Source organism: Impatiens glandulifera, chromosome 6 (genome assembly GCF_907164915.1).
Source record: "Impatiens glandulifera chromosome 6, dImpGla2.1, whole genome shotgun sequence".
NCBI lineage: Eukaryota > Viridiplantae > Streptophyta > Magnoliopsida > Ericales > Balsaminaceae > Impatiens > Impatiens glandulifera.
This window is the reverse complement of record NC_061867.1, coordinates 53627399-53651080: the sequence shown is the minus strand read 5'-3', so window position 1 is coordinate 53651080 and position 23682 is coordinate 53627399. Positions and strand designations below refer to the sequence as shown.

At 32.2% G+C, this 23682-nt stretch overlaps 2 protein-coding genes across 2 annotated transcripts; both read right to left on the bottom strand.

Annotated features, from left to right (window-relative positions):
- Positions 1 to 4222: 4222 nt before the first annotated feature.
- Positions 4223 to 7320, bottom strand: LOC124943902 (LOB domain-containing protein 30-like). The gene is made up of 2 exons (XM_047484358.1): positions 7252 to 7320; positions 4223 to 4564 (listed from the first exon to the last, which is right to left on the bottom strand). Exons 1-2 carry the CDS (start codon positions 7318 to 7320, stop codon positions 4223 to 4225), a joined length of 411 nt encoding a protein of 136 aa, XP_047340314.1.
- Positions 7321 to 19249: 11929 nt separating this feature from the next.
- Positions 19250 to 20593, bottom strand: LOC124943901 (LOB domain-containing protein 30-like). The gene is made up of 2 exons (XM_047484357.1): positions 20291 to 20593; positions 19250 to 19615 (listed from the first exon to the last, which is right to left on the bottom strand). The coding sequence occupies exons 1-2, from the start codon at positions 20591 to 20593 to the stop codon at positions 19250 to 19252; spliced, it is 669 nt and encodes a 222-aa protein (XP_047340313.1).
- Positions 20594 to 23682: the final 3089 nt, after the last annotated feature.

Genomic DNA, 23682 nt, shown 5'->3' with positions numbered 1-23682 from the left:
AAATAAAAAAAAATAACACAAATATAATATCAATTTCAAACTAATATTTTTATTTAACAATAAACGTAAAAATTAAGTTGATAAATTTGAAAAAACATACATTAATTATAAGATTAATTAATATATTTCAAATATTCAATTATTTGAATATATATCTTATATCATAACTCTAACATGTGTTAGATCTAATATTTATTTTTTTTAATTCATAATAGTCTATGTAAAAGTTTTATTATTTGAATTAATTCAAAAATTCACCATAAACTCATGGTGTACTAAATATATTAATTCAGAAACCATGAGATTATTCAAAAGTTGACTCATATTATTAATAAATTAGAATTTAGAAGGAAAGGAACATAACCTACCATTGCAAGAAGAAGACACAAAACTTCTAAAAACCCTAAGGGTGTGTTTGAAGAGGAGTAATTGGAATTAGAATTGGTATTGGAGTTCTAATTCCAATTTCATGAGAATTGGCATTGAATTACAATTCAATTCCTATGTTTGTAAAAATTATAGAATTGTAATTCAATTCCAATTCCTATGTTTGGAAAAATTATAGAATTGTAATTCAATTCCAATTCCTATGTTTTGGAAAATGATAGAATTATAATTCAATTCTAATTCTATGTTTGTAAAATAAAATATCAGTTCAATATATTAACTTTTTAAATATGTTTTCACGTTTTTGACACGTTTAATACGTTTTTGACATATTTAATACGTTTTTGACATGTTTAACACATTTTCACACTTAAAACACATTTTTACACGTTTAACATGTTTTTCACGTTTTTGGTATGCTTAACACGTTTTCGACATTTTTAATACGTTTAACATGTTTTTCACACGTTTTAACAAATTTAACACGTTTTCACGTTTTGTCACGTTTTTAATATGTTTAATACGTTTTTCACAAGTTTAACATGTTTTTCATGTTTTCACACGTTTAACACGTTTTTGGCATGTCTAACACGTTTTACACATTTTGACACGTTTTACACGTTTTTCACGTTTTGACACATTTAACATATTTTTCACGTTTAACACGTTTTTCACACGATAAACATGTTTTTCACGTTTTCACATGTTTTTCACGTTTTAACACATTTTTCTCGTTTTTCACACATTTTACACACGCTTTAACACGTTTTTCACGTTTTCACATGTTTTAACAAGTTTAACACGTTTTTACACATTTTAACACGTTTTTCACATGTTTTTCACGTTTTCCACACGTTTTTCACATGTTTTTCACGTTTTTTCACACACTTTAACAAGTTTAACACATTTTCACGCTTTTGGCAGGTTTTTAACATGTTTAATACATTTTTCACACGTTTAACACATTTTTCACATTTTTCACACGTTTAACACGTTTTTGGCATGTCTAACACGTTTTACACATTTTTGACATGTTTAACACGTTTTTTCACGTTTTGGCACATTTAACACATTTTTCACACATTAAAAATATTAAACACATTTTCACACGTTTTTCACATTTAACATGTTTTCACACGTTTAACATGTTTTTCACGTTTTGGCACGTTAAACACATTTTTGGCATGTCTAACACGTTTTTTCATACGTTTTACACATTTTGACACATTTAACATGTTTTTCACGTTTTGACAAGTTTAACACATTTTCACACGTTTTCACATGTTTTAACATGTTTTTCACATTTTCACGCGTTTTCACGTTTTCCACACGTTTTCACACGTTTTTCACGTTTACCACACATTTTTCACGTTATTAACATGTTTTTGGCACATTTAACATGTTTTTGACATTTTTAATACGTTAAACATGTTTTTCACACATTCAGATATGTATAAAACATGTTAAACATGTCATAAATGTTTAAACGTGTTAAACATGTCATAAACGTGTTAAACGTGTTAAAAACGTGTTAAACGTGAAAAACGTGTTAAACGTGAAAAACGTGATGGCATGTCATCTACTCTCCAAATTACTCCCTCAATTTCTCTCTTATAAACTAATACTAAGTTGTTAGAATGGTAGATTGGACTAATTAATAATTTAGATAATGGCTAATAAAAAAGGTTATAATTTTTTAAAAAAAGAAACTCACTTTTATTGTCTCTAACCTTTATTTTGGACGGTTTAAGTCACTCCTCAGAAACACAATTTTATTTAAAATGATTGGTTAATTCTATATTCCTTAAATTGAAAGTTACTTCAAACAATTTAAAGAAATTATATTTATAAAATTAATTATATTAATTAATTTATTTAAATAAATAATAATTGTTTTTAATTGATAAATATAAATTCAATATTTTTCTTATAAAAGCTTACTACCATAAATTTAAAATTGTAAGAATGGTTTAAAAGCTTATCTAAATCAAATTTGCTAAATTAAAATCCTAAAAGTTTTAGAAATAATTCAAATTTTAACAATTTTATCATATTCTCCAGAAAAATAAAGTTGGTATCTTTGAGAAATTGTTAATAACTGTGAAAAAGAGAATAAATCTCACATAACTTAAAGTTATATGCAACTAAATAATTATAAATTATTATTATATTTTATTAAATGGATTAAGGTCATTGAAAGAAAGAATAAGAATGATTGTTGGACTTTATTTTATTTTGGGCCTTGAATTTGGGGTTTTGTAAGAATAAGTGTCCCATAGTCCAATTATTTGTTGGGCTTATTCAAAAGTCAACTTAATGGTTCTCTTATAATTAATTCAAAATTTTAAATCCAACACGTCATCTTATAGATTGGATGTATTTCATAATTACCTAAATATCTTATTTCATATATCTAATAATTCATATTTAAAATGTTTTAAAGTAATTTTAAAACAATTAATTCTGAATATAAAGAATTTTTTACTCTAAGCAGCTTGAAGCTCATTGTGCATGTATCAACAAACAAGGACAGAATGTTATATTTAGTGGTAAACAAAATTAAATAAAAAACAACAATATAATACTAATTTCAAACAAATAATTTTTATTAACAAATTGTACAAAATCAAGTTAATATTTGAAAAATATACATTAATCATAAGATTCGATTATCCTTTAAATAATACATTTTGAATTATTTAAATAAATCATATAATATACCCTAACATATATCATATATTTTTCAATTGTCATACAAAAGTTTTGAATGTTACAATTAATTGGGAAAATACACCCCTACCCCCTATGTTTAGAGCTGTCAATTTGGGTTAAGCCCGTTGGGTTGGTCCGTCCGACAAACAATTTAGACGGGTTGAGTTGAAATATTAACAACCCATCTGGAAGTGGGCCTACACGGGCTAACTTGCTCGGGTCGCGAGCCTATGCGGGTCGGGCTTGGATTGACAAAAAAATCTAATATGATTTATAGCTTATAGGCATATGCCACGTAGTATAGTTTTTTTCTCTCAGACAGTACTGTATCAGTCAATACTCAATATTTCGTCCATCGGTCGTCAACTACTTATTTATTCTGTCTTTCTTCTCTTTGTTCTCGCTTTCAAGAGTTCGTGGATTCAAACTTGGTTTCAGACTGCACAAGTCAATACTTAATACTTCGTCCATTGGTCGCCGAATATTTATTTGTTCCGTCTTTCTTCTCTTCGTTCTCACCTTCAAGCTAGGGTTAGTGAATTCAAACTTAGTTTCAGCTCTAAAAGCTTCACACTCATTGAAATTTCTATTTTATGAAATTTTCAAATTTTAGTTATTTTGTTAAACTATTTAGTCAATTAATGTAGACAAGATTCTTGTTTGGTGTATATTATGATTATTTGATAAAGTTCTTTAACTCTTGTTTTCTAAAATTATTAATAATTTTTATTTATTTTTATTTATAATAAGACAACTCGCAGACTGCCCGCCTAACCCACAACCCACCTTGGGCTGGGTTGGATTGGGGATTTTCAGCCCGCCGGGATGGTGGGTCGTCCCTCCATCGACCCGTCAAACGATGAATTTGGTGGGTAAGCCTGCACCGCCATGGGTTGGCCGTCTGATCGCTCTACATATGCTCATTATCTAGTTGAGTCACAAATACAGAAGGCACAATATCCTTCCAACCTGAACAATCAAAATATATGAAATTTTAAAACTTAGAAACATAAATAAATAAAGTATTGAATTTGCTAAATAGCGTTTATTCGGTAAACAAAGTACGGAAAATAAAACAAATTACATAGTTAGTAAACTAGTTTAGGGATATAAAAACTAATTATCAATTAGGGCCAGGTGGCATGCTTGGGGCAGATCCTTGACACCTCAGCAGTAACTCCCTAGCAAACTCTTCCCCACCGTCTCCGCCCACCGGAGCTCCGGCGAAAGTGTTGTGATCATCATGGAACGGCTGCTGATTGGCTACCCATGAATCCTGTTGTTGAGATGATCCAATATTTGGATCAAACTCAAAGAGAGGTGCCATGTCATAGGTGGCACCTCCACCAAAAGGGTAGTCCGACATGGACATGGACAGAGAAGACGGCGGCTGTTGCTGATGTGGCGACTGATTGGCTACATGGACTTGCAAGGTCGAAAGCTCAGATTGGAGAGTTATGATCACCTATATAATCAAATCAAAAGCATACTAATTAACAAGAATTTCTACTAAAATTATTGCTTGTTAAAATTAAATTTTCTAATAAAATGAATTAAGAGGAGGGGCAAGATAGTAGTACATAAAATATATTCATATAAAGTTTTGTTAATGTTTAAATACAAATAATATCATGGTTGTATATATATACAAAAGAGAGAAGCTATATTAATGGAGGATGATTTCAATTTGAATTATTATATTACTATAATCTAATATAATCACTTTTTTATATTACCATAATCTACTATATTATATTTATTTTTGTCAAGTCACGTTAATATAATATATTTATTGAAATGTTTTTTTTTTTAAAAGTTTTTTAAAAATAATAATATATTTATCAAAATAACGTTTATAAGATTAAATAATCAAATAAAATCAAAATGTTATAATATTAGTAAAAATGTTAAGTCAAAGAAACATAAAATATATTAAAATAACATTTGTGCTGATTGCTTCTAATTTTTCCATATGAAGGAGAAAAACATTTTTTTTTTAAATAACTATTTTTCCTCTTTCATGTGTAAGGAACATGAACGGAGTAATGAACAATTGAGAGCAGAATATCATATCATATCAAACAAATATTGTAGGCATCATTTGCAACGTTCTTTATTATCAAGAAATGACGATTATAAGTAATCTAATTAATTTTTACAAAAATATTAAACAAACAACTATTTCACAAGGATAAAAAAACTAACATTTCATACCAATTTTAAAACCATTTTTCTCAACAACCAAACATATATAACCCAATATGTAATTACACCAAAATATATTCTTAGAAGATTTGACATATATAATTATAGTTTGGATTTGTTTATAATTTTTGTGATTAATTTATTTATGTTAAGCGTTATGACTTGCATATAGATAATTAAGTACCTGATTTTGGAGAGTATAGATCTTAGATATGCAACTAAAGATAGGATCTCGGAAACGAGTACGAGCCTCCAAATATAAAGTGAAAATAGCATCACTTTGTTTTTAGATCTGGATATGCATTAGAAGCTTGAAATGTTGCTCGCTCCAAAAAATATTATGAACAAACACGAAATTGTCGGTTCTTTCACCGAAATCGAAGCAAAGAACAAATATGCAGTCATTCAGGCACCTCTTTGGCAAGAATCTGCATGCCCTGCATGGCCCATAATGATTCGGGCACAGGAATTGACCTTGATGCTCATTTTTTATATATTATTTTCTCGAGAAGAAAATTTTTGTAGTTGAAAATTTAGGATAAAAAATGATTCAATTTATAGGTCGGTTATGTAGATTGGTGAGGGTTGGTCAAGTTTCTTTCCTTGTAAAATGGAGGGATATAAAAAGGAAAAATGAGATTAATGTTGTAATTAAACATTAATTATTAGTGATATTTTAGGATTCTTTACCTAAAAAGTATTATCACATCATCTATATTTCAACTATAATAATGATTCACATAGAAAAACATTTAATATGGATTTTGTAGAGATATAAGTATGGAGCCTTACGTGGAACTTCAAATCAGGGATGGACGTGACCGAGTATTCCTTACTCATACTATCATAACCTCTTTCAAATCAACCATATGTATTTGCATCTCAATCACAATCACAATTATGATTACGACCGGTTGTCAATCTCTCTTTCTCTCATTTCTTGATTTCAAGAAACTCATGAAGCATTCATGGTTATGTTTGTGATCGTCCTTCCGTTTTTCGGTTTGTCTACATGTGACTCATTAAAAAATGGAATTATATATAAGGGGAAGCATATATACTCCGAGAAATAAGAAAGAATGATAAAAAAAAATGGTGAGGGCTGATTGAGGAAGTAGGAAAACATTTTGAGAGATATTCATCTTGAGGGAGGATGTAAGAATATGTAATAAATAAAACATTATAAAAATAAAAAGCTTATTTGTAAAGACTTAAGTTTGTTAAGGACCTAGTTGTATATTATGTTAATATAAAATGAACAGGCTCTCTAAGAGAGGGTTACGTACTTTTGTCTAATCTCTTTCTTTTAAGCCCTAAATCTCTCAATCTCATAACTTTCACATGGTATCAGAGCAAGATTCTTTTGAAGATCAAGAAGGGCATGAAGAGATAAAAAGAAGAAAAACATCTGATTTGATAGTGATTCGTCATTCTCCTCAGCGAACGATTCATCCGAAGAAATTACTCAACCGATTAAAATGGCCGCGAAAAAGATGCACGATTCTAATGATTAGTTTACGATTAGGAACTCGGACAATCCAGGAAGCATTATCTGCACAACAACATTCAACGGTGAAAACTACATCGGTTGGAGTAGTGGTATCAAGTTAGCACTGGAAGCAAAGTCAAAATTAAGGTTCATAGACGGATCATTAGTGGCTCCAAAAGATGCTGAACAATTTGATCGGTGGAGAAAGATAGTTTTCTTAGTACGGTCTTGGATCTTGAACACTCTTTCTGAAGAAATAAAGGGTAACTATTCATCAACTACCACTTCTTTGGATTTGTGGATTGATATCAAAGAGAGATATCAAGAAAATAATGGCCCACAATCTTTTCAGATTCAGAAGGCAATAAGCAATCTACGACAATGTACTCTTTCAATTGAAAAATATTATTCTAAGATTAAGAAACTGTGGGATGAGCTCATGTTCTTGGAGCCATTACCATATTGTGATTGTGATCCAAGAACGCCTTGTTGTAGAATGCCAAAACTTGTAGTTTAACATGATACATCTAATAAATTCACACAATTTCTTATGGGTCTAAATGACTATTTTGATCATGCAAGACAACAAATACTTCTTATGGACCAAAAACCGAGTATTAATCGAGTATATGCGATGTTGCTGAGTATAGAAAGACAAAGGGAAGTTCAGTCATTAATGATAGAACAAACTGAAAATTTTGATATGCTGATGAAAGATAATTCAGAGCAACAAAGGGGACAATATATGGGAAGAAATAATAGAGGCATAGGAGGAAGACAATCTGCAAACAACAAAGGAGCATCATCCTCATACTGCACTTATTGTAGAACTGAGGGAGATAGTCAAGAAGGGTGTTTCAAATTAATTGGTTACCATGACTGGTGGAAGGGGAATAGAGATCAAAAGGAAAGAAATTATTCAAATGTAGCTAATACTCCTTTTTCATTCGGTGAAGAACAACCAAAATATTCTTCCAAACCCTCTGCCAAGATTAACAGTGTTGAGCTTGCTGCTGTCGTCAAGGAAGTCATGAAAGGACTACTTACTAAAGGAAAAGCCAAAGACAACTATTATGAAGGTAAATTTTCTAATAACAATTTTACTAGTGCATGTAGCTTAAATGTGCATAATAATAATAAGAATAAGCCTATTTGGATCATTGATAGTGGAGCTAGTTGTCATATATGTTCAAATTTAAGTTTCATGACTGAAGTGAGAAATATTGCTAATGTGCCATCATTTTTACCTGATGGATCAACTAAGCTTGTAAAACAATTTTGAACTGTTAAACTGAATGATAAATTGAAACAGTTTGATGTCATGCATGTGCCAGATTTTTCATATAACCTAATTTCAGTTTCTAAACTTGCCAAGAAAAACAATATTAGATGTCAATTCTCTATTACTGGATGTCTATTGCAGGATCTTAGAGACAACAACATCATAGGCAAAGGGGAATTATCTCAAAATCTTTACTTACTAGATAATGAAGAAATCGAAACTATTACTAAAGAACATGTTTCTAATTCATGTACTGATTTCATGTTACTTTATATAAGACTTGGACATTTATCTGATGTTGCACTCAAACATGTTTTTCAGTTTAATAAAGATGAAAATATTCATTGTGATGTTTGTCCAATCTCTAAAATAAAAAGATTACCCTTCAATTCTAGTACATCTATGACTATTAAATGTTTTGAATTGATTCATATGGATGTATGGGGGCCATATAAAGAAACATCACTTATTAATTGTCCCTATATGCTTACAATTGTAGATGATTATAGTAGATTTACTTGGACATACATGATTAAAACCAAACATTGTGTTACACAAACATTTATTGAGTTTTATGCCATGATTAAAACACATTTTGAATCATCAATTAAAACTGTTAGAACTGACAATGGTAGTGAATTTTTAAATAATGAATGTCAAATATTTTTCAAAAGAAATGGTATTTATATCAAAAGTCTTGTCCTTACGCCCACAACAAAATGGGGTGGTTGTGCGCAAGCACCAACATCTTCTCCAAATTGCAAGATCCTTAATGATTCAAGCACAAACACCTTCACATTTTTGGTCCTTTTCAATCCTTATGGCAACATACATCATAAATAGAACTCCTTCACAAGTTTTAAAATAGGACAGTCCATATTATAAACTTTATAAATAAAAACCATATTTTTCTAACCTAAAAGTTTTTGGATGTTTATGTTATATCAAAAACAAAATTTCTTATCAAACAAAATTTAAACCAAGAGGGAAAAAATGCATGTTTATTGGTTACTCTCTAGGACATAAGGGTTATAGAGTTTTTGACATTTCAAATGAAACCATACTTGTATCTAGAGACATAATTTTCATGAAAATATTTTTTCATATAAAAACACAAATTTTGTACATGAAAATACACAAAATCCTTCAAATGTAGAAACTGATTTTGATAACTCTGATGAAAAATTAGAGTCATCTCACATAGACGATGCATTTTCTCCAAAACACAGTGTTGATCTTGTACTTCAACATCACTCAACTGATTTTTCATTTGAAAATAATACAAATGCATCTTCTTAACCAACCATTTCTTCACCCTTAAATAACACTGAACCATCTAATGATTTTCAAAATGAACAAAGGATAAGCAGTAGAGAAAGAAAACATCCAACTTGGTTAAATGATTACATTGTTAACTCAAATACAAATATTAACAATGGAAAATTATACACACCAAACACTTTTCCTTATTCATCCAAATGTATGAACACCGATTACCTAGAATTTTTAGGAAATAATTTCAACACTTAAAGATCCACATACTTATAAAGAAGCTGCAACAATTAAACATTGGTAAACTGCAATGAAAGAAGAATTGGCAAATTTGAAAAATAACAACACTTGGGATTTAGTACCACTTCCAAATGGGAAGAAATCAATAGGGTGCAGGTGGATTTACAAAACAAAGCTCAATCTAAATGGAATAGTGGCAAAATACAAGGCACGTCTTGTTGCAAAAGAATACAACCAAAAAGATGGGGTCGATTTCCACGATAGCTTCTCGCCAGTCGCCAAAACAGTGACGGTAAGACTTTTATTTGCTTTAACATCTGCTAATAATTGGTATTTGCAACAGTTTGATGTGAATAATACATTTCTCCATGGTGAACTCGAGAAAGATGTATATATGCATCCTCCTGAAGGTTATTGTTAGGATCTAGGTCGCCGCTGGTGGACCGGGGGTTGGACCGGTTAGCGGTTCTCACTCGTAGGGTGGTGGTTAATCCTGTTAGAGATTAACACCGGGGTTTCAATACTACACAACCTGTCACAAACCCTTGAACTAGGTTCAAGCGCGGAAGAGGTTTGCTTTCAAGTTGAAGCGGTACACGTGTATGATAGGCGAAGTCGGTTTCGGATGATGAAGATTTGAAGGATGGTGGGTCGGTTTCGGCAATCTGGATACTTGGTGTGGTAAATGTAGATTCGGTTCTGAGTGATGTTGTTAGATTAGTCGGTTATGTAAAGAAGCCAACAGAAAGTAAATGACACAACAGATTTTATGGATGTTCGGAGATAAAACTCCTACGTCACCCCTTCCTCTCGAAACCGCGAGAAGGATATTCACTAAGGAATACAAATACAATCCGATCGAGACTTATTTCCTGCTCGATAACACCCGTACAATTTACACCGAAATTGTAACACACACTTAGAATTTAGCACTTAGGCTTTCTTAGAATACCACACTGTTATCACTTGTAGTAAATGCACTTAATGTTTGTCTCACTTAGTGACTGCTTAGTATCTGCTTTTTGTCCCACATTTACTCTTCTGCAACTGCCTCCTTTTATAGGTGAAATATGCCAACGGTCATATTTCAAAGCCTTGAATCTGATTGGCTGATCAGAGATGCAGTGATTCAGTGTCTCAGACCTGCGGTCTTCTCCTCAGACCTGACGGTCAATCTCAGACCTGGCATCATGTTTCAGACCTGCCGGTCTGTAAAGCAAACCTGCTGGGTTTGTCTTTTACTCAATGTAGGCACTGTCTGCTTGGACAGTTGTCTGTACTTTGAAGATTTCCTTTCTGGCTTATCCTGAAGTAGAAAGATCCGGTAGTACTGTTTTCTGCAGCCTACAGTCTTTCCTCAGACTTGCATGGATATGGAAGTATTCAGTCTGTTCCTTTGGTATCATTCTCAACAGATACCCAAAGTGTCTCCTTGTACTAGTCGGCCTCTTGACTTGACCTAGGTTGGCCGCTTGACTTGGCCGAATATCTTTTGATAGTGAAGTGACCGGGCTTGTTCCGGTTATGTTTGTCTTGAGGGTTGATCGGCTACCTGATGATTCCGGTTTTGAGCTTTGGCCGATCCTTTCTCTGTGCGGTCACGTACCGAATACTCTTGATCGGTTTGGTAGCTTGACCGGTTAGGTTTCTTTAGCCGGTTCTCTTGTTCATCCGGTCCGGTTCCTTGTTCCTGATGATTCCGGTTTTGAGCTTTGGCCGATCCTTTCTCTGTGCGGTCACGTACCGAATACTCTTGATCGGTTTGGTAGCTTGACCGGTTAGGTTTCTTTAGCCGATTCTCTTGTTCATCCGGTCCGGTTCCTTGTTCCTGATGATTCCGGTTTTGAGCTTTGGCCGATCCTTTCTCTGTGCGGTCACGTACCGAATACTCTTGATCGGTTTGGTAGCTTGACCGGTTAGGTTTCTTTAGCCGGTTCCGGATGACTTTAGGTTTTCATAGCTTCTTCTGGCCGGTTTGATATTCAATCGGCGACCTATAGGTAAATTTCGGATTTTGCTCCGCTTCCCTGAAATAGCAAAACTTTAAATATTATTTGCTGTCGATGAGATTTGATCCCTGGTCACATGTGTGACAGGCATGAGTGTTTACCACTACGCTACAACACCTTCTTGTTATATTTAAACCAATTAATATACTTGATATGACTTAACGGTTTATTTTCTAACAATTTCTCCCTTTTTGATTATTTTATTTAAAATTATCAAAATCATGTAAGTTTGCAACCGTAGGCCGGTTGTTTTTGTTTGTCCGGTTTTTTGAAAAAGACTTAGAGAATTTTTCGAAAAATTTTGGGAGAAAATTTTGAGAAAGGTTTTGAAAGAGTCTTTATCTTTTATCTAACAATTTCTCCCTTTTTGATTATTTAGAATAAATATTCAAAACCATGCAAGAAGTAAGAAGTAGGCCGGTTTAAAAATCTTATGTTTGTTTGGCCGGTTTAATCTAATAATTCTAAAATATTTCTAAGGGAAGAAAACTTAGACTCGAGAAGTGGCTTTGTGAGGATGTTAGCCACTTCATGCTTGTTCCCTTCATGTGATGTGTCTGTCAGCAGCCGGCTGTCCGAATGCAATGTTGTCTTTTCCAAGCTTTTGTCTTGATTTACCTACATTCATAGACAATAGAAAATCTGGTTCCCATTTTCTTTGGGTCCGCGGTTGATTAGTCCCTTGGGTATCCAAACTTTAATAAATCGGATAGCTTTCTTTGCTAGGGTTTTAACTGTCCTTTTGGCGCTCGGTCTCGTGTATTTCGGTTTTCCTTCAAATGTCCTAAATGGTGGTCTTTGATTCGGTGATCTGTGGTTTGACCTACGCGGTTCAGGGAAGTTTTTCTTATATCTGAGGATTTCGGCTTTTCTTTTCTCAGGGTCAAGCCATGAGTCGGTTGGGCCAACATAATCGTATTTTAGCTTCTCTTCCCTATAGTATGCGGTCTCCTCTTCTTCCTTGGTCAGTTCCCTAGTAGGTTCACTAGATTGTTCGGTCTTGGGATCTAACTCGGTTTCTAGAGTAGGAGTATCATCAGGTTGTATGGCTTCCGGTTCGGTTATGATAAGTACCTCTGGTTCTGTCGGAGTGGGTATTATGGGATCGGTTCTGATGTTGAGGTGCTTAGGTAGCATGGCCAGTAGGTTCTTATATTCTTCGACCATGTCATTCAATGCTTCATATAACTCATCTTTAGTAAATTCATCATAGGGGGAATCAAATACCTGTTCCTCATTTGCCATGAGGCACGTGAGCTTATCATCGCTGTCACTGCGAGCCCACAAACTTCCTCCATCGTCGGCTATCAGTGCTTTCGGCACCTCACTTCCTTCACCGGTTTGTTGATAGTTATTTCGGTTATTTTGATTGTCCGGTTTCCGGTCATCTCTCCTCGGTTTTCTGCATTCCCACTTGTTTTCCTTGGTTCTTTCATTTCCCTCGAAGATCTGGATGACCGTGTTCCAAGTCTCCTTCGCGGTTTTGCAATCTCTGATTTTACAGTATGTATTTCTGTCTACGCTGTTGGAGATCCGGTTTCTTGCATGGTTGTCCAGATTGTTCCTTCTCCTATCTTCAGCCGTCCATTCTTTTCTATCTTTATCAATGAATATCGGTCCTTCGGTTAGAATGGACTCCATTTCATCATCCAAGGTGATTAGATGTAGATACATCCGTGCCTTCCAGTTGGCAAAGTCTTCACCTTCTAGCATTGGAGGCCTATCCTGATACATGTTTGCTTGAGTATTGAAACTAACTGCTCTGATACCAATTGTTAGGATCTAGGTCGCCGCTGGTGGACCGGGGGTTGGACCGGTTAGCGGTTCTCACTCGTAGGGTGGTGGTTAATCCTGTTAGAGATTAACACCGGGGTTTCAATACTACACAACCTGTCACAAACCCTTGAACTAGGTTCAAGCGCGGAAGAGGTTTGCTTTCAAGTTGAAGCGGTACACGTGTATGATAGGCGAAGTCGGTTTCGGATGATGAAGATTTGAAGGATGGTGGGTCGGTTTCGGCAATCTGGATACTTGGTGTGGTAAATGTAGATTCGGTTCTGAGTGATGTTGTTAGATTAGTCGGTTATGTAAAGAAGCCAACAGAAAGTAAATGACACAACAGATTTTATGGATGTTCGGAGATAAAACTCCTACGTCACCCCTTCCTCTCGAAACCGCGAGAAGGATATTCACTAAGGAATACAAATACAATCCGATCGAGACTTATTTCCTGCTCGATAACACCCGTACAATTTACACCGAAATTGTAACACACACTTAGAATTTAGCACTTAGGCTTTCTTAGAATACCACACTGTTATCACTTGTAGTAAATGCACTTAATGTTTGTCTCACTTAGTGACTGCTTAGTATCTGCTTTTTGTCCCACATTTACTCTTCTGCAACTGCCTCCTTTTATAGGTGAAATATGCCAACGGTCATATTTCAAAGCCTTGAATCTGATTGGCTGATCAGAGATGCAGTGATTCAGTGTCTCAGACCTGCGGTCTTCTCCTCAGACCTGACGGTCAATCTCAGACCTGGCATCATGTTTCAGACCTGCCGGTCTGTAAAGCAAACCTGCTGGGTTTGTCTTTTACTCAATGTAGGCACTGTCTGCTTGGACAGTTGTCTGTACTTTGAAGATTTCCTTTCTGGCTTATCCTGAAGTAGAAAGATCCGGTAGTACTGTTTTCTGCAGCCTACAGTCTTTCCTCAGACTTGCATGGATATGGAAGTATTCAGTCTGTTCCTTTGGTATCATTCTCAACAGATACCCAAAGTGTCTCCTTGTACTAGTCGGCCTCTTGACTTGACCTAGGTTGGCCGCTTGACTTGGCCGAATATCTTTTGATAGTGAAGTGACCGGGCTTGTTCCGGTTATGTTTGTCTTGAGGGTTGATCGGCTACCTGATGATTCCGGTTTTGAGCTTTGGCCGATCCTTTCTCTGTGCGGTCACGTACCGAATACTCTTGATCGGTTTTGGTAGCTTGACCGGTTAGGTTTCTTTAGCCGGTTCTCTTGTTCATCCGGTCCGGTTCCTTGTTCCTGATGATTCCGGTTTTGAGCTTTGGCCGATCCTTTCTCTGTGCGGTCACGTACCGAATACTCTTGATCGGTTTGGTAGCTTGACCGGTTAGGTTTCTTTAGCCGATTCTCTTGTTCATCCGGTCCGGTTCCTTGTTCCTGATGATTCCGGTTTTGAGCTTTGGCCGATCCTTTCTCTGTGCGGTCACGTACCGAATACTCTTGATCGGTTTGGTAGCTTGACCGGTTAGGTTTCTTTAGCCGGTTCCGGATGACTTTAGGTTTTTCATAGCTTCTTCTGGCCGGTTTGATATTCAATCGGCGACCTATAGGTAAATTTCGGATTTTGCTCCGCTTCCCTGAAATAGCAAAACTTTAAATATTATTTGCTGTCGATGAGATTTGATCCCTGGTCACATGTGTGACAGGCATGAGTGTTTACCACTACGCTACAACACCTTCTTGTTATATTTAAACCAATTAATATACTTGATATGACTTAACGGTTTATTTTCTAACAGTTATACTAAAGCAATTGATAATAAGGTATGTCGTCTTAATAAAAGTTTGTATGAATTAAAACAAGTTTCACGACAGTGGAACTTGGAATTTTCAAAACAACTTATCAAGTATGTTTTATTCAATCTATTCATGATAATTGTCTTTTTATACTTAAAACTGAAAAATCAATTACTATTTTACTTTTGTATGTTGACGACATACTTATTGCTGGAGATAACATAAAAGAAATCAATTCTGTCAAAAAATATCTTGATACAAAATTTTCAATCAAAAATCTTGTAAAAGCTAGTTATTTTTTAAGTTTAGAAATACATAGAACTAATGCTGGTTTATATGTAAATTAACGCAAATATGTTCTTGATATATTAACTGATACGGGAATGACCGGATGTAATCCAAGTAGTATTCCTATGACAAAGGGAATTAAACTAAATGATATTGATAGTCATGTGTTTACTGAACCAGAAAAGTTCAGAATATTAGTTGGACGATTAATATATTTGAACTTTTCTCGGCCTGACATTTGTTTTAGCGTCCAACAACTAAGTCAGTTTATGCACAACCCCCTTCAAATACATTGGGAAGTTGCCTTACAGATTGTTCGATATCTAAAGGGTACACCTTCACTGGGGTTATTTTATCCTTGTGTTTCTAATCCTTTACTTGAGAGTTTTTCAGATGCGGATTGGGCGACTTGCACCGATAATCGCAGATCTGTTATAGGTTATTGTATAAAACTTGGAAATGCCCTAGTATCATGGAAAACAAAAAAAACAGAACACTGTTTCACGGTCTTCCGCTGAAGTAGAATATCACAGCATGGCCACAACTGTTTGCGAACTAAAATGGATTACATATCTTCTTAACGATCTTCATACACCAGTCAAATTGTCGATCCCCTTGAGATGTGATAACTAGGAAGCAATCCACATTGCCGAAAACCCAGTTTTCCACGAATGGACAAAGCACCTCGATATAGACTGTCATGTGGTTCGAGATCACTTCAAACAAGAGTTCATTTTACCAGAACATGTATATTCAAAGGTTCAACAAGCTGATTTCTTTACCAAGTCTTTGGATCATGGAGCTTTTTACCATCATAGAAACAAGATGAATTTGAAAGATATTCATCTTGAGGGAGGGATGTAAGAATATGTAATAAATAAAACATTATAAAAGTGAAAAGCTTATCTGTAAAGACTTAAGTTTGTTCATGACTTAATTGAATATTATGTTTATATAAAATGATCAGGCTCTCTAAGAGAGGGTTACATTCTTTTGTCTAATCTCTTTCTTTCAAGTCCTAAATCTCTCAATCTCATAACTTTCACAATGTTGCTCATCATCTCAATTTTCATGCCTCTTTTTAATGAACATTGTAGACATGAAAATTAACAGTACACTAATTTATAATAATATTTATAATTTTAAAATAATATTTTAAATTTTTTAAATCAAAATAACTCAAAGAAGGAGTTAAAACTAAATTAAGAGTTAATTATTGTAATAATTACACCCTAATTAAGGAAATTAATTAAATTTAAAAATAATTTGAGATTAAAATATTTTATTTATTTTATCCAAATTAAACTCAAGAAGGATTAAAATTATTTAATTATGATTTAAACATGAATTATGTGTAATTATTGGCTTAAAATAATTAAATAAATACTTCAAAATAATAAAAAAAATAAAAAATAATTGACATAATTTTTATTATGTTCCAATTTTTAAATTTTTTTTTTAAAAGAAAAACGAAAGCAATAAGTTAAAATTTGATTTCAAATAACCCTTCTATAAAAAATAAACTGATAATCTTGTGTAGCTGAAATTATGTTTAACGGTTGTAGCAGAACTCTCGGCCATTGGATCAGGGCTGGATTTTCATCATGCGCCTAGGAATCGACCACGTAGTCGGTTATAGCCAAGTGCGTGTGCGCCCGGGTCCACAACGGATTGACTAACGGGACGCTAACGCCCGTTAATCCAAACGCTCCAGCGCTAATGGATCCCCAATTGAACGCAACAACGCATTTCAATTAAACGAAACAAAGTTGTTTCGTTCGTCTTTCTCAATCAAACAGGTCAATCGCCGGAATCACGATCGATCTCCGACAATTCTTTCATAAGCACTATCTTCACCAATACTTATCCTTATCACTTCGTTTTTTGCCCATGTGCACGTCTCCTCTCCGCCATCATTACCCCTAAACCTATTGACCTTATCTTTCCCTAGAACTAGGCTGCCACAAATGAGAAAGAATTAGGGATAAGAACTCCGACGATCTAATTGGAATTGAATTCGTCCACCCCAACCGACCTAGCTTAATATAAATATTCCTTAGGTGACCCTCTACCAAAATATCAAACAAATATCACATCTTACAACCTAAATCAAAGAATCAAGATTCCGGCAAGAACTATATTTTTATAAAATCCTCTCCGACGATCAAAGCTTTGATCCAGGTTTTGGGAAAGACACATCCTAGGAGTGTTCTCCAGTTGTTGATAAGCTTCCAAATTCACTGTATTTCGATTTGTGATTGAAATTTGATTTTTTTTTCTTGGTTTCGGCCACATAGGATCACACATTTATTTTTATTTTACAAACTTAAGTGTTTGTTTCAAATTAATTTTTTTCCACACTTTTGTCTTCAGTTTTGATCTTTTTAAATACACAAAATATTATAATAAACATGACAAATATTTTACCAATTTATTTTATTTATTTATTTATTTATTTATATTTTTAGGATTTAAATAAATAATTCTTCTAGGTGAATTTGATACAAAATTCACTCTAAATTATTTATTTTTGTTATTTAATTATTCTAAACTTATTTTGAAATAATATGGGTATAACATTTATTCCAAATAATTCTATTTTTTATTTTGTCCTTAATCCCTAATTAATTTGATTAATTAACACAATCTTAATTAATTATTTTAAATTGTTTTTTGGCGATGGGGTTAATTATTTTGATCTTATTTATTTAAAAATAATTCAAAAAAATTATTTTAATATTATAAATTGGAGTGTTGATTTTTAGTGTTTACAATATCTAATAATTAATATTTAACATATTTAAAACTAATTTCGATTAATTAATTAAACAAAATCGATCAAGTAAAAAATTACTAATATAGTACCATTTTCAAACAAACCTTCCTAGTAAACAAAAATCGTGAAAAAGACCTGTTGGTATATTTTAAAAAAAAATCGTTTATAACAAATTATATGTTTTCAAGTTCTAATTGGGTGGATACAAGGCTGTCAAAATTGAGAATTTACGTAAAATCATTAACCAATTGTAAACTCGTAAAATCTAGAGTTACTTGAAATCGTAAGAGTTTAATTTTAAAAATAATAGTTATATATCATTATTATTTATATATATAATTAAGTATTTTATACTTAACCAATTTTAAAAAATTTATATTTAAATATAAAATTAATAATAAGTAAATAACAATATAAAAAAAATTGTACTTACAAAATTAATTATATTAATTAATTTATTTGAATTAATAATAATTTTATTTTTTTAATTTATTATGAATTTGTTTTTTTTAAACATTAAATCGTATAAAATCATAAAATCGAAATTATTTATAAACTCGTAAACTCGTAAAATCTTATTATCGTAAATTTAAAATCATAAGAGTTTACCTATTTAAGAGTTTACTTAAAATCAGACTCGTTAACCTTATGTGAAATCGTAAATCGTAAGTTTTTAAGAGTTAACTCGAGATTTTGACTTAAAATACATTTAAATTGTTTGAATTCATTTGTATGCTTATAAGTCACTAATTCCAAAACTCGTAATGAACCGAGGGCTCTCTAAAGGTAAGGAACAAAGCTTCAAAATATATAGATACAATTTTTCAAAACACTAAATTTTAATTTTTTAATTTATAAATGTCATGGAAGAATCAAAATATATGAAATTTTAAAACTTAGATAAATAATAAATATAGGATTGAATTTGCTTAATAGCCTTATTCAATAAACAAAATACGGAAAAGAAAACAAATTATCATAGTCACTAACAATAACAATTATTTGTTAAATGTCACATATATTATTAAAAATAAAAAGTGATTCAATGAGTGCGAGGTGGCATGCTTGGGGCAGATCTTTTCCTTCCTCGTTGATTCCTCATCAGTAACTCTTCTCCACCACCGCCGTCGCCGTCGCCGTCGCCGCCCACCAGAGCTCCGGCGAAAGTGTTGTGATCATCATGGAACGGCTGCTGATTGGCTGCCCATGAATCCTGTTGTTGAGATGATCCAATATTTGGATCAAACTCAAAGAGAGGTGCCATGTCATAGGTGGCACCACCAACCAAAGGGTAGTCCGACATGGACAGAGAATACTGTGGCTGTTGCTGAGGTGGCTGGTGCTGAGGTGGCGGCTGCCTGGCTACTTGGGCTTGCAACCACGCATTCTCTCGTTGAAGATTGATCACCTATATATATAATTTATATCCAAAAAAGTATTAAAAAATTAAAATTTTAAATAAAATAAAAAGCATACCAATTAACAAGAATTTCTACCTAATATCATTGCTTGTTAAAATTAAAATTTGCAATAAAATGAATTAAGAGAACAGACAATATATGCAATAATAATAATAATAATAATAATACATGAGATTATTAAGTTATATTAGAAGAGAATGATGTCACTTCTAAATTTGGATATTACTATAATCTAATATAATATTTGATAATTTGTCGTGACGTCAATTTTTATTTTTAAAACGTTTATTTTGTGAAAAGTTTTTCTTTAATTAAGAATGTATTTATGAAAGTGACTTCTATGAGATAAACAAATCATACAAAATCAAAATATTAACTAAAAGTTAAGTCAAAATAACAAATAAGAAAATAAGATAGATATATATCCTTCACAGCGTTACAATGTTGATAAGAAAATAAGTAATCTAAATTAATTTTTACAAAATTATTAAGCAAACCAATGATTTAATAAGACCACATATACATATAAGATCACCATATAATTACACCCAATTGTTTTTAGAAGATTTGACCTAACTATTGTTCTGATTTGTTTCTAAATTGATGCGATTAATTAACTCATGTTATATCATGTTACTATTGATATTTAAATACATAAGTACCTGATTTTGGAGACCAAAGATTTGAGATACACAACCATAGATAGGATCTTGGAGACGAGCATGAGCTTCATAATTTAAAGTCCTAACTGCCTCGGGCCGTTTGTCGATCGGAATATTCGTTAGAAGTTTTGTAACGTTGCTTGCTCCGAATATCTTATGAATCGACGCGAAATTGGCGGTTCCTTGATCAGAATCAAAGTAAGGTGCGAATATGCAGTTGTCGAGGCATTTCTTTCGTAAGTATCTACAGGCTCCGCATGGTCTGATAATGATTCTGGCGCTGGAATTGGTCTCGGTGCTCATTGTTTATTTTTTTCCAAAAGAAGTTGGAGTTTTTTTGGGTAAAAATTTAGGATGAATAATGATTATCTTATATGTGTGTTTTTATATGGTTGAGGGTTGGTAGAGTTCTTTTTCGTGTAAAGTGAAGTGGTAGAAAAAAGTAAATTGAGTAATTAGTTGTAATTAAATAATATTTATCTTTGATATTTTAGAATTTTATCATAAAAAAATATTATCACATCTTCTATATTTTAAAAATTAGTATTCTAACATCTTTTATTTTATTTTTATAAAGTTTAGATTTAAAATATATATATATTTTAATATTTATTTCAAATAATTATTTCAAAAAGTTTTTCAACAAAATAAAACAAAAACAAATATAAAAATAAAAAACATAAAACTTCTTATATTGATGAAATCAAAAACTCTAAACACAAGTTGGTGGTTGTCACTGAGATTAAACTAAAGATCATGCACAAAATGAGCCTCACTAACAAAAAAAAAAAAGTTAAATTATTTTTACTCTTGATCTATGCGCTAATCACTTATATCTTGTCGCTTTAGAATGGGTATACACTAAAATTTGATTTACTCAGTCTCAATGAGGTCATGAGTTCGAACTCGTGAGACGAGAAAATAATTAACTCGCGGAGATTCCAAAAGAGTTGCGGAACCCAACATTTTAAAAGAAAATTAATTTACCAAATATATAGAAAATTCTCAAATAATTCCGAGTCCTTAAAATAATTTTCAAAATATTATAAGACTCGAATAGGGGTTTAAAATAAATTAAATAATTATTTATGAAATATGTTATATTCATTTATCCCAAAATAATTAATTCAAAGGCCTCTAAATTAAATAATATTATATTTAGCAAAAATGTTATATTCATTTATTTTAATGTAATTAATTCAAAGTCCAAAAATAAATTTAATAATTATTTAGAAAACATGTTGTATTCAATTATCCCAAATAATTAATTTAATGACCAAAAATAAATCAAATAATTATTAAGGAAAAATGTTGTATTCATTTATCCCAAAATAATTAATTTAGTAGACAATGAAAAATTAAATAATTATTTAAGAAAATGTTGTATTCATTTATTCCAAAATAATTAATTTAAAATGACAATAATAAATTTAATAATTATTTAGGAAAATGTTGTATTAATTTATCACAAAATAATTAAATTAAGAGCATAAACTAAATAATTATTTGAGAAAAAAATGTTGTAGCCATTTAAATTCTAAAATAAAAATAAAACTCTAAAATACACAAATAAATCAATAAATAGAATATAATAGACAAAAATAAATGTTATGTTTATTAATTTATTTTGTAGGTAAATATATATATATATATATATATATATATTTATGTATATTAAATGACGATGGGAATGTCAAACACGACCAAAGTCGTTTGATCCAAATCAAACCGTCTCTAGACCACGCTTAGCTTAGGCGCGCAATGAGCAAGGCCAAACGGAAGCCTAGATGGAAGGTTAACGCGAAAGACTCGGGACGCCAAGCGTAGACGAAATTCATTAATGATATTTCACTTGTTAGTCGTAATTCGTTTCTTATGGCCACTAGAGTTTATGAGAACGTAAGGAAAATGATCTAAGCGTCATGAGGTATTTTACCTTTTTAAATGAACTCATTTGGTAACCAATGATATATGATTTCAATAATTTTCAAATGAGCCCATGCATCTAGGGCTAAAATGACATCGGTTTTGTATCCTCCAAACACGGCTGTGTTTGGGTGATTGGTGATGGTTGATCTCCTCTATGTGCTTTGACCCTTCACGCGTTGCGCTTGGGTCTTGTTTTTACGTGCATTGGCTTGTGTCTTGACCTTCTATGTGTGAGTTGGACCCTTGGTTTTTCCTATGCGGGCTAGGTCTCGGTAGCTTGCTAGCTACGGTTGTCTGTGGCCGTACACGGCGGTCGCTAGTCACCTTCGATCAACATTTTTTTAAATTTTATTCCATCCTGCAAAATAAACATAATTTATATTAATTAATAAGCATATATTTCATTGTACCTATTATGTATTTATTGATTTCTTTGTATGTTTTTTATTTTATTTGAAGATACCTTAGATTTTAATTATTTTAGAATTAGATCGATTCCTAAACTAATTATTTATTTTAATATCGTGTAATGAGTTGTTTTAGAAATAAAATAAAATTGTTGACTCGAAATTATTTTAAAATTATAAATTTGGGGCAAAAATGGGTGTCTACCCAATTAAAAATATAAAATTATTTAAGCATATAAAGACAAAAATATAACATTAAAACATGATTCAAAATAAATAAATAAGTAAAAAAATAAAAAAAATACAATTAATTAGATCAAAAGACCTCTAGTAGTTATTTATATAATTTTTTATAATTATTGTAGAGTAATTTAATATTAATATTTTAGCAAAAAAAAAAAATAATAATAATAAGAAAAATATGATTTTGCTTAGAACTAAACTCAAAATAAAACAAGGCCTAGACTATATAATTATTTTAGGTTCATTTCTGATTGATTACACCAAACTAAATTGAGAGGTAAATTTTAAATATTATATTTTTTTGAAAAAATATTTAATAATTTATGTTTATTCTCTTTTTAGAATTAGTAGTGTTCTCATTCTCCTGGCATTCTCATTCTCTAGGCATTAGGCAAGATAAGAAAAATAATTGGAATGGACGTTCACAGTGGTCTAGAAATCTTTCGAGGACAATGAGCCTATTGTCATCCTTTTCGAAAATATATCTATAGGCATATTTTTTTGAAGTTATTATTCTTCTCTGTATTTCCTATCCTCCTTTACAAAAGTCATATGAAGCTTTAATAGGCATCACAACCTCGAACACATCGAGTGTCGGTTTCAATTTTTAGTAGATGACGATGAGTGATGATTGATACCCTTCACACGCAACGCGCTTGAGTCTAGTTCATGGTGCGTGTTGTCTCATGGCTTGGCTTTTCGTGTGGAGGTTGGACCTCAGGTTCGTGTGAGTCGCGACCGTTCTCCGGATACAATGGTAGCCAGTCACGGTTCAGTCAATATTGTTTTTCAATTTTATTTCAACATGCAAAA

What these genes read in the sequence shown, in the direction of transcription:
- LOC124943901 (XM_047484357.1), bottom strand. Translation starts at nt 20,593, where the DNA reads ATGAGCACCGAGACCAATTCCAGCGCCAGAATCATTATCAGACCATGC. An exon ending in TCTTTGGTCTCCAAAATCAG is followed by an intron (nt 19,616 to 20,290) that starts GTACTTATGTAT and finishes TTATATATATAG; the next exon opens with GTGATCAATCTTCAACGAGA.
- LOC124943902 (XM_047484358.1), bottom strand. Translation starts at nt 7,320, where the DNA reads ATGTATCATGTTAAACTACAAGTTTTGGCATTCTACAACAAGGCGTTC. An exon ending in TGGATCACAATCACAATATG is followed by an intron (nt 4,565 to 7,251) that starts GTAATGGCTCCA and finishes TTGATTATATAG; the next exon opens with GTGATCATAACTCTCCAATC.